Source organism: Callithrix jacchus, chromosome 18, assembly GCF_049354715.1.
Source record: "Callithrix jacchus isolate 240 chromosome 18, calJac240_pri, whole genome shotgun sequence".
Lineage (NCBI taxonomy): Eukaryota > Metazoa > Chordata > Mammalia > Primates > Cebidae > Callithrix > Callithrix jacchus.
In genome coordinates, this window is record NC_133519.1 from 31,562,375 (window position 1) to 31,577,133 (window position 14,759).

General features: G+C 36.5%; 1 protein-coding gene and 1 long non-coding RNA gene across 5 annotated transcripts in view; one reads left to right on the forward strand and one right to left on the reverse strand.

Annotated features, from left to right (window-relative positions):
- Positions 1-14,759, forward strand: part of LOC144580266 (uncharacterized) — a 145,338-nt gene that overhangs the window by 54,177 nt on the left and 76,402 nt on the right. The gene's annotated exons all lie outside the window — the stretch shown is intronic.
- MROH9 (maestro heat like repeat family member 9) overlaps positions 1-14,759 on the reverse strand; it is a 114,174-nt gene that overhangs the window by 15,540 nt on the left and 83,875 nt on the right. For all 4 annotated transcript variants that reach the window (XM_035279452.3, XM_035279453.3, XM_035279451.3 and 1 more), the window contains 3 exons: positions 14,175-14,327; positions 13,957-14,073; positions 13,308-13,410 (listed from right to left, as the gene is read on the reverse strand). In XM_035279452.3, coding sequence (XP_035135343.3) covers positions 13,308-13,410; positions 13,957-14,073; positions 14,175-14,327 — 373 coding nt within the window. The remainder of the gene's footprint in view (positions 1-13,307; positions 13,411-13,956; positions 14,074-14,174; positions 14,328-14,759) is intronic.

The window sequence follows — 14,759 nt, forward strand, 5'->3', positions numbered from 1 at the left end:
AGATCACTCACATATTATTATTATTATTATTTTTGAGATAGAGTTTCACTCTTGTTGTCCAAGCTGGAGTGCAATGGTGCGATCTCAGCTCACTGTAACCTCTGCTTCCCAGGTTCAAGCAATTCTCCTGCCTCAGCTCCCCTCAAGTAGCTGGTATTACAGGTGCATGCCACCACGCCTGGCTAACTTTTTGTATTTGTAGTAGAAACAGGCTTTCACCCCCATCTTAGCCAGGCTGGTCTCAAACTCCTGACCTTAGGTGATCTGCCCACCTCGGTCTCCCAAAGTACTGGGATTACAGTCATGAGTCACTGTGCAAACTCCCACATTTTCAATCTTGACAGTTGTAACATGCTACTAGCTGTTAATATCATGATCCTCCTCTTGATCATTTAAATAGCTATATTTCCAAGCATCTCTTGAACTAATGGTGGCACTATGACAGTTCTGGTCATTATGAATGTAAGATAAGTCACAGGTTGGAACTTTGAAGATAGCTTTGTAACATTGGACTGACCCAGTTGGAAAGCACACCTTTTATCTTTTACTTTTTTGTTTCTTCCTTGGTGTAACACTTTTAAAATGCTGAAGGTAATCAGAAAACACAAGGATAAAAGCCACATGCTGAGGTCAGATGTCAGTGTACAATGATGAAATAAATATCTACGTACACACATTTTTTCTCCCATGTGTGAGTATATCTGAGGATATATTCTCTTGAGAGATTACTGAGTCAAAAGAATATGCATTTCATATTTTGATAGATTTTACCAAATTGTTCTTAGAGAAAGTAATATTTATGGTCTCCCAGTAATGTGATTGCTCACTTCCTGCAACCTGGCCAATTGGGTAGCACAAAATGTTTGATCTTTGTCAACTCAATGGATAGAAACTTTGGTTGCATCACTTTTGGATAAATTTGTGAAAATTTTAGTGTTTAAGAGCCAAATGATTTTTTTGGTATGTTCTTTGTCAATTTTTCTACTGTTACTTTTTCTTATGGGTTAGTAAATATTCTTTAGACAGTGAGAACTCACCCTTTATCTTGATAAATGTAAATATTTCATCCAAATTTGGCTTTTGACTTTGTTTATATTGGTTTTGCCTTGCAATACAGTTTCATTTTTACATAGTTATCAATCTTTTCTTTATGGCTTCTTTTGACTTTTACTTAGAAAGATTTTCCCCATCTCATAATTGTAAAGCCAATTTTTCCAAATTATTTAATTTTATTTATTATTGTGGTTTTATTTTTAACATGCAAACCTGTGACCATCTGGATTTTATTTTGTGTAAGAAGTGAAATGGAAATAAAATTATTCTAAAAATTCCAGATGGCTCACCAGGTGTCCTAACATCATTTAAGGAACATTCCATATTTTCATCACTGTTAGTTAAGATCAATGATTCACTTTCTAAAATACTGAATTTTAGGGGGTTATGTCTGGATGGTATTTTATTCTATTTATCTGTCTATTTATTCCATGTGATTTTAATCACTAAGGGTTTATCGATGTCTGATAGGGCTAGTCCTCTGTCATTATTTTTTTCAGTTAGAGTTTCCATTATTCTTGCACATTAACTTTTCTACTTTAATTTTAGAATCAGCATGCCAATGTTGAAAATAATCCTATTGAAGTTGTAACTGGCATTTCATTCCATAAATACAGTCATTTAGAAAAGAAATGACACATTTTCCCCCCTAAAATAGGGTCTTTCTGTTTCCAGTCTTTGTGCCCTTCAGTAATGTTTGCAATTTTCTTCATAGAAATATTGCATATATTTTAAAGTTTATTTTTAGATCTCCCTTCCTTCTGTCTGTCCATCTTTTCTTCTTTTTTTCTATTTCTCCCCATCTCTCTCTTCTCCCTTCTTACCTTCCTCCAAAAGTCTTCCTTCCTTCCTTTTTTCTTTTTTCCTCTCTTTCTTCCTCCTCCCTCCCTCTCTCATTCTTCCCTTCTTTTTTTCTCTTTTTCTTCTTCAGTTTTTATTTCCTTCTTTATTTTTTACCTACTATAAATGGGGTCTTTTCTTTCATTGAATTTTTAAAGAGTTTGTTGCTTCGAGATTAGCATAATTTAACGCATGTATCTTCAAAGTATATAAAAGAATATATGTGTGTGTGTGTATAATGTCCCACCTATGAACTTAAAAAATAAAAAATATTGGTGCTTTTGAAGCCTTTTGTATGTCTTTTCATAAACATGTTTTTTTCCTCTTTTCCTTTTTCTGGGTAGGGAAACTAGTATGTTGAAGTTTATGTTCACTATTTCATTAATCTTTCTTACTGTTTTCCAGAAAATTAATGTGAATTCCCAAATAATGTTTTAGTAGTGTCTGCTTTCATAAACATATAAATAGTATGTATTCTATAGGTTTTTAAAAATTCATTTTATTCAAAGTTTTTTTAAAATATATATTCTGGTGAGTGTAAAGATAGTTTTTTTTAAATAAACTTCCTTGCTATTTACTGTTTCATTGTGACAATACAAAAATTATCCAAATGTCCATCTATTTTACTTGTGGACATTTTGATTATTTCTAATTTATCTGAATTACAACTAATATTGCAAAAAACTTTCTTTTACATGTCTCCATATGCATCTATGTAAAAGAGTCTAAGGTATATAGTTTAAAATGATATTACTGACTCATAGAAACATTATGCTCAACTTTAGCTTATAAGATGATGTCAAATTATTTTCCAAGTGTTTGTATCAATTTCTATTCCCACTGTGAACAACAAAAGTTCCCATCACTTCACACCCTTTTCAACTCTTGGTATAATCAATAAAAAATGCTTAAAACCCAAAAGGCCAGAGTGCCTCTTCTCCAAATAATCTTAGTGTCTGTCCATCAAGGGAAAAGAACTGGACAGAGAATGAGTTGACAGTAGTAGGCTTCAGATGGATGAATTGACAGTAGTAGGCTTCAGAAAATGGGTAATAAAAAACTACACTGTGCTAAAGCAGCATGTTCTAACCCAATGAAAAGAAGTGAAGAACCTTCATAAAAGGTTAGAGGAGCTGCTAACTAGAATAATGAGCTTAGAAAGGAAAATAAATGACCCGATGGAGCTGAAAAACCCAGCAGGAGAACTTCGTAAAGCATATACAGGTATCAATAGCCAATTTGACCAAGTGGAAGAAAGGATATCAGAGTTTGAAGACCACTTTGCCGAAATGAGGCATGCAGACAAGAATAGAGTGAAAAGAATAAAAAGAAATGAACAAAGCCTCAAAAAAAATGTGGAGCTTCATTAAAAGACTGAACCTACGATTGCTTGGAGTACCAGAAGGTATGGAGAGAATGGAGACAAACTAGAAAACACACTTCAGGGTATTATCCAGGAGAACTTCCCCAACCTAGCAAGACAGGCCAACATACAAATTCAAGAAATACAGAGAACACCACTAAGATACTCCATGAGAAGATCAACCCCAAGACACACAATTATCAAATTCTCCAAGCTTGAAATAAAGGAAAAATTGTTAAGGGCAACCAGAGAGAAAGGCCAGGTAACCTGCAAAGAGAAGCCCATAAGACAAGAAGTGGACCTCTCAACAGAAACCTTACAAGCCAGAAGAGATTGGTGGGCAAATTCAACATTCTTAAAAGAATTATCAACCAAGCATTTCATATTCAGCTAAACTAAGCTTCATAAGTGAAGGAGAAAGAAAATCTTTTCCAGAAAAAAAATGCTTAGGGATTTTATTACCACCAGGCCTGCCTTGCAAGAGCTCCAGAGAGAAGCACTAAATGTTGTGGGGGGGGGGAGGTGGTAAGCACCTGGTACCAGCCACTGCAAAACACATCAAAATATAACAACCCAAAAGGACTTAGACTCCCACACAAGAATAGTGGGAGACTTTAACACTCCACTGTCAATACTAGACAGATCAACCAGACAGAAAATCAACAAGGATACCCAGGGCTTGAACTCAGACCTGGAGCAAGCAAACCTGGTGGACATTTACAGAACTCTCCACCCCAAATCCACAGAATACACATTCTTCTCAGCACCACATCACACCTACTCTAAAATTGACCACATAATTGGAAGTAAAGCACTGCTCAACAAATGCAAAACAACAGAAATCATAACAAACAGCCTCTCTGACCATAGTGCAATCAAGTTAGAACTCAGAATTCAGAAACCGACCCAGAAACACACAGCTTCATGGAAACTGAACAACTGGCTCTTGAATGTTGACTGGGTAAACAACGAAATGAAAGCAGAAATAAAGAAGTTCTTCGAAACCAATGAGAACGAAGACACAACGTGCCAGAACCTCTGGGACACATTTAAAGCAGTCTCTAGAGGAAAGTATATAGCAATAAGTGCCCATATGAGGAGAATGGAGAGATCCAAAATTGACACCCTATCATCAAAATTGAAAGAGCTAGAGGAGCAAGATCAAAAAAACTCAAAACCCAGCAGAAGACAAGAAATTACTAAGATCAGAGCTGAGCTGAAGGAGATTGAGACACGAAAAACCCTTCAAAAAATCAATAAATCCAAGAGCTGGTTTTTTGAAAAGATCAACAAAATAGACAGACCACTAGCCAGATTGATTAAAAAGAAAAGAGAGAACAACCAAATAGATGCAATAAAAAATGATAAAGGGGAAATCACCACAGATTCCACAGAAATTCAAACCATCATCAGAGAATATTACAAACAACTATATGCGCATAAACTAGTAAACCTGGAAGAAATGGATAAATTCCTGGACTCCTGTGTCCTCCCAAGCCTAAACCAGGAGGAAGCCGAAACTATGAATAGACCAATAACAAGGTCTGAAGTTGAGGCAGCAATTAAGAGCCTACCTCACAAAAAAAGCCCAGGTCCAGACGGAATTCTACCAGAATTCTACCAGACACACAAGGAGGAGCTGGTACCATTCCTTCTAATACTATTTCAAACAATCCAAAAAGAGGGAATCCTTCCCAAATCATTTTATGAGACCAACATCATCCTGATACCAAAACCTGGCAGAGACCCAACGAGAAAAGAAAACTTCAGGCCAATATCCATGATGAACATAGATGCAAAAATCTTCGATAAAATATTGGCAAGCCGACTGCAACAGCAAATCAAAAAACTTATTCATCATGATCAAGTAGGAATCATCCCGGGGATGCAAGGCTGGTTCAACATACGCAAGTCTATCAACGTAATTCACCACATAAACAGAACCAAAAACAAAAACCACATGATCATCTCAATTGACGCAGAGAAGGCATTTGACAAAATTCAACAGCCCTTTATGCCAAAAACCCTCAATAAACTCGGTATCGATGGAACGTTTCTCAAAGTAATAAAAGCTATTTATGACAAACCAACAGCCAATATCATACTGAATGGGCAAAAACTGGAAGCATTCCCTTTGAAATCTGGCACTAGACAAGGATGCCCTCTCTCACCAATCCTATTCAATATAGTACTGGAAGTTCTAGCCAGAGCAATCAGGCAAGAAAAAGAAATAAAGGGTATTCAAATAGGAAAGGTGGAAGCCAAATTGTCTCTATTTGCAGACGACATGATAGTATACCTAGAAGACCCCATCGCCTCAGCCCAAAAACTCCTGAAACTGATAAACAACTTCAGCAAAGTCTCAGGATATAAAATCAATGCGCAAAAATCACAAGCATTCGTCTACACCAATAACAGACTTAAAGAAAGCCAAATCAAGAGCGAACTGCCATTTGCAATTGCTACAAAAAGAATAAAATACCTTGGAATACAACTCACAAGGAACGTAAGGGACCTCTTCAAGGAGAACTACAAACCACTGCTCAACGAAATCAGAGAGGACACAGATGGAGAAACATTCCATGTTCATGGTTAGGAAGAATTAACATCGTGAAAATGGCTATACTGCCCAAAGTAATTTACAGAATCAACGCTATCCCCATCAAGCTACCATTGACTTTCTTCACAGAACTGGAAAAAACCACCATGAACTTCATATGGAACCAAAAGAGAGCCCGCATAGCCAAGTCAATTCTAAGCAAAAAGAACACAGCAGGGGGCATCACACTACCGGATTTCAAACTATACTACAAGGCTACAGTAATCAAAACAGCATGGTACTGGTACCAAAACAGAGATATAGACCAATGGAACAAAACAGAGGCACCGGAGGCAACACAAACTATCTATAACTATATAATCTTTGATAAATCTGACAAAAACAAGCAATGGGGCAAGGATTCCATGTTTAACAAATGGTGTTGGGAAAACTGGCTAGCCATGTGCAGAAAGCAGAAACTGGACCCCTTCCTGACACCTTACACTAAAATTAACTCTAGATGGATTAAAGACTTAAACATAAGACCTGGCACCATAAAAACCCTAGAAGGAAATCTAGGCAAAACTATCCAGGACATAGGAGTAGGCAAGGACTTCATGAACAAAACACCAGAAGCATTGGCAACAAAAGCCAAAATAGACAAATGGGACCTAATGAAACTCCACAGCTTCTGCACGGCAAAAGAAACAGTCACTAGAGTGGATCGGCAACCAACAGAATGGGAAAAAATTTTTGCAGTCTACCCATCTGACAAAGGGCTGATATCCAGAATTTACAAAGAACTCAAACAGATTTACAGGAAAAAAACAAACAAGCCCATTCAAAAGTGGGCAAAGGATATGAACAGATACTTTACGAAAGAAGACATATATGAGGCCAACAGTCATATGAAAAAATGCTCATCGTCACTGGTCATCAGAGAGATGCAAATCAAAACCACATTGAGATACCATCTCACGCCAGTTAGAATGGCGATCATTAAAAAATCTGGAGACAACAGATGCTGGAGAGGATGTGGAGAAAAAGGAACACTTTTACACTGTTGGTGGGAGTGTAAATTAGTTCAACCATTATGGAAGACAGTGTGGCGATTCCTCAAGGCCTTAGAAATAGAAATTCCATTTGACCCAGCAATCCCATTACTGGGTATATATCCAAAAGACTATAAATCGTTCTACTATAAGGACACATGTACACGAATGTTCATTGCAGCACTGTTTACAATAGCAAAGACCTGGAATCAACCCAAATGCCCATTGATAATAGACTGGATTGGAAAAATGTGGCACATATACACCATGGAATATTATGCAGCAATCAGAAATGATGAGTTCGTGTTGTTTGTAGGGACATGGATGAATCTGGAGAACATCATCCTCAGCAAACTGACACAAGAACAGAAAATGAAACACCGCATATTCTCACTCATAGGTGGGTGATGAAAAATGAGAACACATGGACACAGAAAGGGGACTACTAAACACTGGGGTCTATTGGGGGGAAAAGGGGAGGGCCAGTGGGAGGGGGAGGTGGGGAGGGATAGCCTGGGGAGAAATGCCAAATGTGGGTGAAGGGGAGAAGAAAAGCAAAGCACACTGCCATGTGTGTACCTACGCAACTGTCTTGCATGCTCTTCTCATGTACCCCAAAACCTATAATCCAATAAAAAAAAAATAATAGAAAGTAAAAAAAAAAAATATAACAACCAATGACACTATGAAAACACTGCATCAACTAGTGTGAAAAATAACCAGATAGCATCGAGATGACAGGATCAAATTCACACATAAAAATACTAACATTAAATGTAAATAGGCTAAATGCCCTAATTAAAAGATACAAACTGGCAGATTGGAAAATGAATCAAGACCCATTGCTGTGCTGTATTCAGGAGACTCATCTAATGTACAAAGACAGACATAGGCTCAAAATAAAGGAATGGAGGAAAATTTCCCAAGCAAGTGGAAGGCAAAAACAAACAAACAAACAAACAACAAAACCCAGCAGTTGCAATCCTAGTCTCTGACAAAACAGACTTTAAAACCAACAAAGATTAAAAAAGATGAAAAAGAGCATAGCATTATGGTAAAGGGAACAATTCAACAAGAAGACCTAACTATTCTAAATATATATGCACCTAATACAGGCATACTCAGATTCATAAAACAAGTTTGTAAAGACATACAAAGAGACTTCCACTCCCACACAATAATAGTGGGAGACTTTAACACCCACTGTCAGTAGTAGACAGAACAACGAGACAGGAAATTAACAAGGATATTTAGGACTTGAACTCAGCTCTGGATCAGGTGGGCCCAGTAGACATATACAGAACTCTCCAACCCAAATCAACAGAATATACATTCTTCTCAGTGCCATGGTACTGATTTTAAAATCGACTACATAATTGGAAGTGAAACACTCCTCAGCAAATGCAGAAGAACTGAAATCATAACAGTCTCTCAGAACACAGTGCAATAAAATTAGAACCCAGGATTAAGAAACTCACTCAAAAACATACTATTGCATGAAAATTGAATAACCCACTCCCTACTCCTGGATATAAACAATGATATTAAGGCAGAAATCAAGAAGTTTTTTGAAACCAATGAGAATATGGAGACAATGTACCAGAATCTCTGGGACACAGCTAAAGCAGTGTTAAGAGGGAAATTTATAGCATTAAATGCTCATCTCAGAAAGCTTGAAAGATCTCAAATTGACATCCTAGTATCACAATTAAAAGAGTTAGAGAATCAAGAACAAACTAATCCAAACACTAGCAGAAGAAAATAACTAATATCAGAAAAGAACTGAACTAGATAGAGACATGAAAACCCTCCAAAAAAATCAGAAATCCAGGAGCTGGTTTTTCAAAAAAAATTAACAAAATAGATAGACCACTAGCTAAACTAATATAGAAAAAAAGAGAGAGAAGAGTCAAATAGACACAACAAAAATGATAAGGAAATAAATATCACCACTGACCCTACAGAAATACAAACTACTAGTCAGAGAATACTATAAACACCTCTATGCAAATAAACCAGAAAACCTAGAAGAAATGGGTAAACTCCTGGACACAGACACCCTCTCAAGTCTAAACCAGGTTGATGTTGAATCCCTGAGTAGACCAATAACAAGTTCTGAAATTGCGGCAGTAATTAATAGCCTACCAACCAAAAAAAAAAAAAAAAAAAAGCGCCCAGGAGCAGACAGACTCACAGCTGAATTCTACCAGAAACACAAAGGAGCTGGTACCATTTCTTCTGAAATTATTCCAAACAATTGAAAAAGAGGGACTCCTCCCTAACTCATTTCATGAAGCCAGCATTATTCTGACACCCAAACCGGAAAGAGACACAACAACAACAAAGAAACTTCAGGCCAATATCTCTAATGAACATTGATGCAAAAATCTTCAATAAAATGCTGGTAAACTGAATCTAGCAGCAAATCAAAAAATGTATCCACCACCATCAGGTCGGTCATCCCTGTGATGCAAGGCTGATTCAACATACACAAATAAAGAAACTTAATCCATCATATTAAACAGAACCAAAGACAAAAATCACATGATTATCTCAATAGATGCAGGAAAGGCCTTTGATAAAATTCAACATCGCTTCATGTTAAAAAACTCTTAATAAACTAGATTTGAAGGTACATATTTCAAAATAATAAGAGCTATTTATAGCATACCCACAGCCAATATCATATTGAATGGGCAAAAACTGGAACCATTCCCTTTGAAAACTGGTACGAGACAAGGATGCCCTCTCACACTACTCCTATTCAACATAGTATTGGAAGTTCTGGCCAGGGAAGAGAAAGAAATAAAGATATTCAAATAGATGGAGAGGAAGTCAAATTGTCACTGCAGATGGCATGATTCTATATTTGGAAAACCCCATTAAACCAGCCCAAAAACTCTTTAAACCAATAAGCAACTTCAGCAAAGTCTCAGGATACAAAAATCAGTATGCAAAAATTAGAAGCATTTCTTTACACCAACAATAGACACACAGAGAGCCAAATCATGAATGAACTCCCATTCACAAATGCTACAAAGAGAATATAATACTTAGAAATATAGCTAACAAGAAATGTGAAGGACATCTTCAGGGAGAACTACAAACCACTGCTCAAGGACATAAGAAGAGACACAAACAAATTGAAAAACATTCCATCCTCATGGATAGAATCAATATTGTGAAAATGGCCACACTGCCAAAGTAATTTATAGATTCAGTGCTATTCCCATGGACAATTGACATTCTCCACAGAAATAGGAAAGAAACTATTTTCAATTGCATGGAATTAGAGAAGACCCCATATAGCTAAGACAGTCCTAAGCAGAAGGCAAAACTGGAGGCATTATGCTACCTGGCTTCAAATTATACTACAAGGCTTTGGTAACCAAAACAACATGGTACTGGTACCAAAGGAGACATATAGACCGATGACACAGAGCAGAGACCTCAGAAATAACACTACATACCTACAATCATATGATTTTTGACAAACCTGCCAAAAACAAGCAATGGGGAAAGGGTCTTGTATTCAGTAAATGGTGCTGGGAAAACTGGCTAGCCATATGCGGAAAACTGAAACTAGATGCCTTCCTTATGCCTTATACAAAAATTAACTCTAGATGAATTAAAGACTTAAATGTAAAACTTGAAACCCTAAAAACTCTAGAAGCAAACCTAGGCAGTACAATTCAGAACATTGGCATGGGCAAAGGCGTCATGACAAAAACACTAAAAGTAATTGCAACAAAAGCCAAAATTGACAAATGGGGTCTAATTAAATTAAACAGCTTCTGCACAAAAAAGAAACTATCAGAGTCAACAGATAACCTACAGAATGGGAGAAAATCTTTGCAATCCACCCATCTGAGAAAGGTCTAATATCCAGAGTCTACAAGAAACTTGAAAAAATGTACAAGAAATGAAAACCATCTCAAAAAGCGGCAAAGGATATGAGCAGATGCTTCTCAAAAGAAGACATATACATGGCCAATAAACATATGAAAAAAAGCTCAACATCAGTGATCATTAGAGAAATACAAATCAAAACCACAATGAGATACCATCTCATGCCAGTCAGAATGGTGATTATTAAAAAATCAAGAAACAATAGATGCTGGTGAGGCTGTGGAGAAATTGGAATGCTTTTGCACTGTTGGTGAGAATGTAAATTAGTACTGTTGTGGAAGACAGTGTGGTGATTCCTCAAGGATCTAGTACGAGAAATACCATTTGATCCAACAATCCCATTACTGCATATATACTTGAAAGAATACAAATCATTCTACTATAAAGATACATGCACATGTATATTTATTGCAGCACGATTTACAATGGCAAAGACATGCAACCAACCAAAATGCTCATCAATAATAGACTGGTTAAAGGAAATGTGGTATATATACACTATGGAATATTATGCAGCTATAAAGAGGAATGAGATCATGTTCTTTGCAGGGACATGGACAAAGCTGGAAGTCATTATGTTCAGGAAACTAACACAGAAACAGAAAAAGAAATACTGCATGTTCTCACTCATAAGTGGGAGCGAAACAATGAGAACACATGGACACACACACCAGGGCCTGATGGAGGGTGGGGAATGAGGGGAGGGAACATAAAGGGCCAGTCAATAGGTGCAGCAAACCACCATGGCAAATGTATACCTATGTAAAAAACCTGCATGTTCTGCAAATGTATCCCATGTTTTTTAGAAGAAATAATAAGAATAAAAATTTTTCACTGATGGGTTCTGTTTGATTTTGCTAACATTTTCAACCCTGTAGTTCTTGTCCTTTTCTTCTGAGTTCTTAATAAATATATTCTCTTTTGCTGGTTGTAATTTAATTTTCATTTTTGGTGAGATATATAATATATAATATATATATATATATATATATATATATATATATTTATTTATTTATTTTACTTTCCCCCCGTTGTACTTTGAAAGCTTATTTTTTATGTGTTCCCATTATCCTATCATATATTGCCTGTGTGCTTGTATCTATACTTTAGATCTTTATTTTAAAATGTTTTAGATTAATGAAAATATTTATCATGATTTTCATCTGCTCTGTAGCCACATTTTTCTAAGGTTTGTTTTTCTTCATTCTTTTCTCTCTTTTTTCCCTTGAAGTATCTCTGTAGAAAGATAATGCTGTATCTAGTTTTTAAAATTACTTATTTACTAATCTTGCAGTAGTTATATACAGAGGTTTATTTGTGGGAACTTCCAAGGTAGAATTCAGGATACCAGCGATTATTTCTGGTTTGAAATAATGTTCTTATTGGTTGAACCTGGTGGCTCATCCCTGTACTTTCAGCACTTTGGGAGGCTGAGACAGGCAGATCACTCTAGGTCAGGAGTTCAAGAACAGCCTGGCCAACATAGTGAAACTGTGTCTCTACCAAAAATACAAAAATTAGCCAGGCATAGTGGTGTATGCCTATAATCCTAGTACTCTAGAGGCTGAAGCAGGAGAATTGCTTGAACCTGGGAGGTGGAGGTTTCAGTGAGCCAAGATTGTGCCACTGCACTACAGCCTGGGTGACAGAGCAAGGCTCTGTCTCAAAAAAAAAAAAAAAGAAAGTTATGATAAAAACATAGGGCTTTTTTTTGAGAGAGAGAGAGAGAGAGAGAGAGAGAGAGAGAGAGAGAGAGAGAGAGAGAGAGTGTGTTTTTGTGTCTGTGTCTGTGTGTGTTCTGTCACTCCTCTTTGATTAGCACAGATAATGGGCTTTAGCGCTGATCATAATTTACTTTGTCATCTACCCTGATCAAGAGCCTTCTCTCTATATGTATAATGTGACTGTGTAGTTCCTTATTCCTTGCTGCTCCTGTTATTCCATGATGCTAATTGGGGTTAAGGGAAGATCCTACTGCCAAGTTGGAAACTCACTACCAAGTTGGAAATTCCAAAATAAAGAATAATTAATTTTTATTTTCACAGTGAGAGCTAGGAGGGAAAAACTATTTGGTCAGGTTTTTCTGATATAAAAAACTTGCCTAGTCTTAACAATCTTCCTGGGTTGCCCCTGTTTCTACTTTTTTAAAACTTCAGTGGATTTGGTAGTTCTTCCTCATCTATTGTAATTTGTGGTTAGAGATGTACAAGTTTGGTCAAAGATGATGTTTTTATATATTTTTAAAAATTCTTAATCTTTTGGTAGTCATTTTTAAGTGGTGAAGGGGAATAATGAACAGTGGTATGTCACCATCTTAAATTTTGAAATCCATTTTGTTGAACACACTTTGCATAATAATCACACAGCTATATTCTCTGTGTTATAAAACAGAACTCTATTCTTATTACACTTATTAACCTCTATCACCATGACAAGTGCTATCCTTCATAAACAGACATTTAAAAAAAAAAATGTAAGGAAGACTTTTAGCTTCTTCTCCATTCCGTACCATTTAAGACAAATTAGAAAATGAGGATTGAATTATATTTACCTACTAAAATAACCGATGCTCTCTTAAGATATGTTCTGGAGCTCCACAGGAATTCTGAGGTATCAGATATCAAATCTCTAATGTAGTTCCTATGAGAAATAATCTGAGAATAAAAAGTGGAGGGGGTGGGGAAGTGTAGAAATAGCACAATTACTCCCTCTAGAAAGGCTTCAACATACCAAATCAGGGTCAAATTAAAAATTGGGGATTTTATTTTTGTGTGAACTATACTCTTGCTCCCAAACTCAATTCTCCTTTTCCATTCTTTGGTTAGCATTCACCCATCCCCACTTGTCTATCATTGCTGTTCACGCCGGGTTTCAGAGGACTAGCTCATGAGGCAGTGGCAAAGTCATTCTTGTTCTCTTTTTCGTGATCTGGGATGTTCTTCCTACCTTAGTACCCATCTATAGCTCAAAGTGGGTGGGCTGGATGAAGAAGAAAAGACGGATGATCAATGATGAGAAAGAGGAAGTGGAAAATTATAATTCCTCTCAGCTCCAGGTATGATCACTCATTTAAGATCCTTTCTTCCATTTTATTTTCTCCAAGATCCAATCTTATCCCCATCACAGTTTTTAATCACTTTGGATATCCTTTTAAGTTTTTCTACAACTCTTATAGTAGTAAAAATGGAAGGACCACTTACAAGATTGTTACAGATATTGAGCACCACCATCTCAAAACTGTAATTTTCATCTTTGAGCAAATATGATGTTGACCACTTTAATTGTAAGGTACATATTTTTAATGTATGTTTACATGCCTGTGAGACAGAAAAAGGTCAGTGAAGATCTATTTATCTGTTGTTAGATAAAACATTGTAGTTCCTTGTAAAATTATGAAAAAGAAGATCAAACGACTTACGTTAGCTACTCTTTCTTCGTCATCCTCCAAAAAGAGGACTAGGGGCACTAAGCCTCCTAGAACCACATCACTCAGCATCCACATGTACTGACTCATTTCCCTAAGTAACTCACCAAAATGTTGAATTGCCATACTTCGAATGCGTCTACTAATCTGAAAAAGAAAAAGGCCTTATCTGAAAATAATGTCAGGGCTTTTTTCTTCAATAATTGCGTGCACGTGTGCGTGCATGCACACACACGCAGACACACATGTTTATATGCACATATACATATATAGTATGTATACTTACATCGGGTATACATACTATATATGTATATGTGCATATAAACATACCATATGAAATTTTATTTTTAGAAAAAATTCACATTGGGTTTCAGTAGTTAGTGCACCTTTTAATTTTAAAATAATATTTGCTTACCTGTTATTCACAATAGCCAAGATATGGAATTAATCTAAGTGTCCATCAGTGGAACAAATGAAGTAATTTTCAGCCTTAAAAAAGAATAAAATCGGCTGGGCGCGGTGGCTCAAGCCTGTAATCCTAGCACTTTGGGAGGCCGAGGCGGGTGGATCACGAGGTCA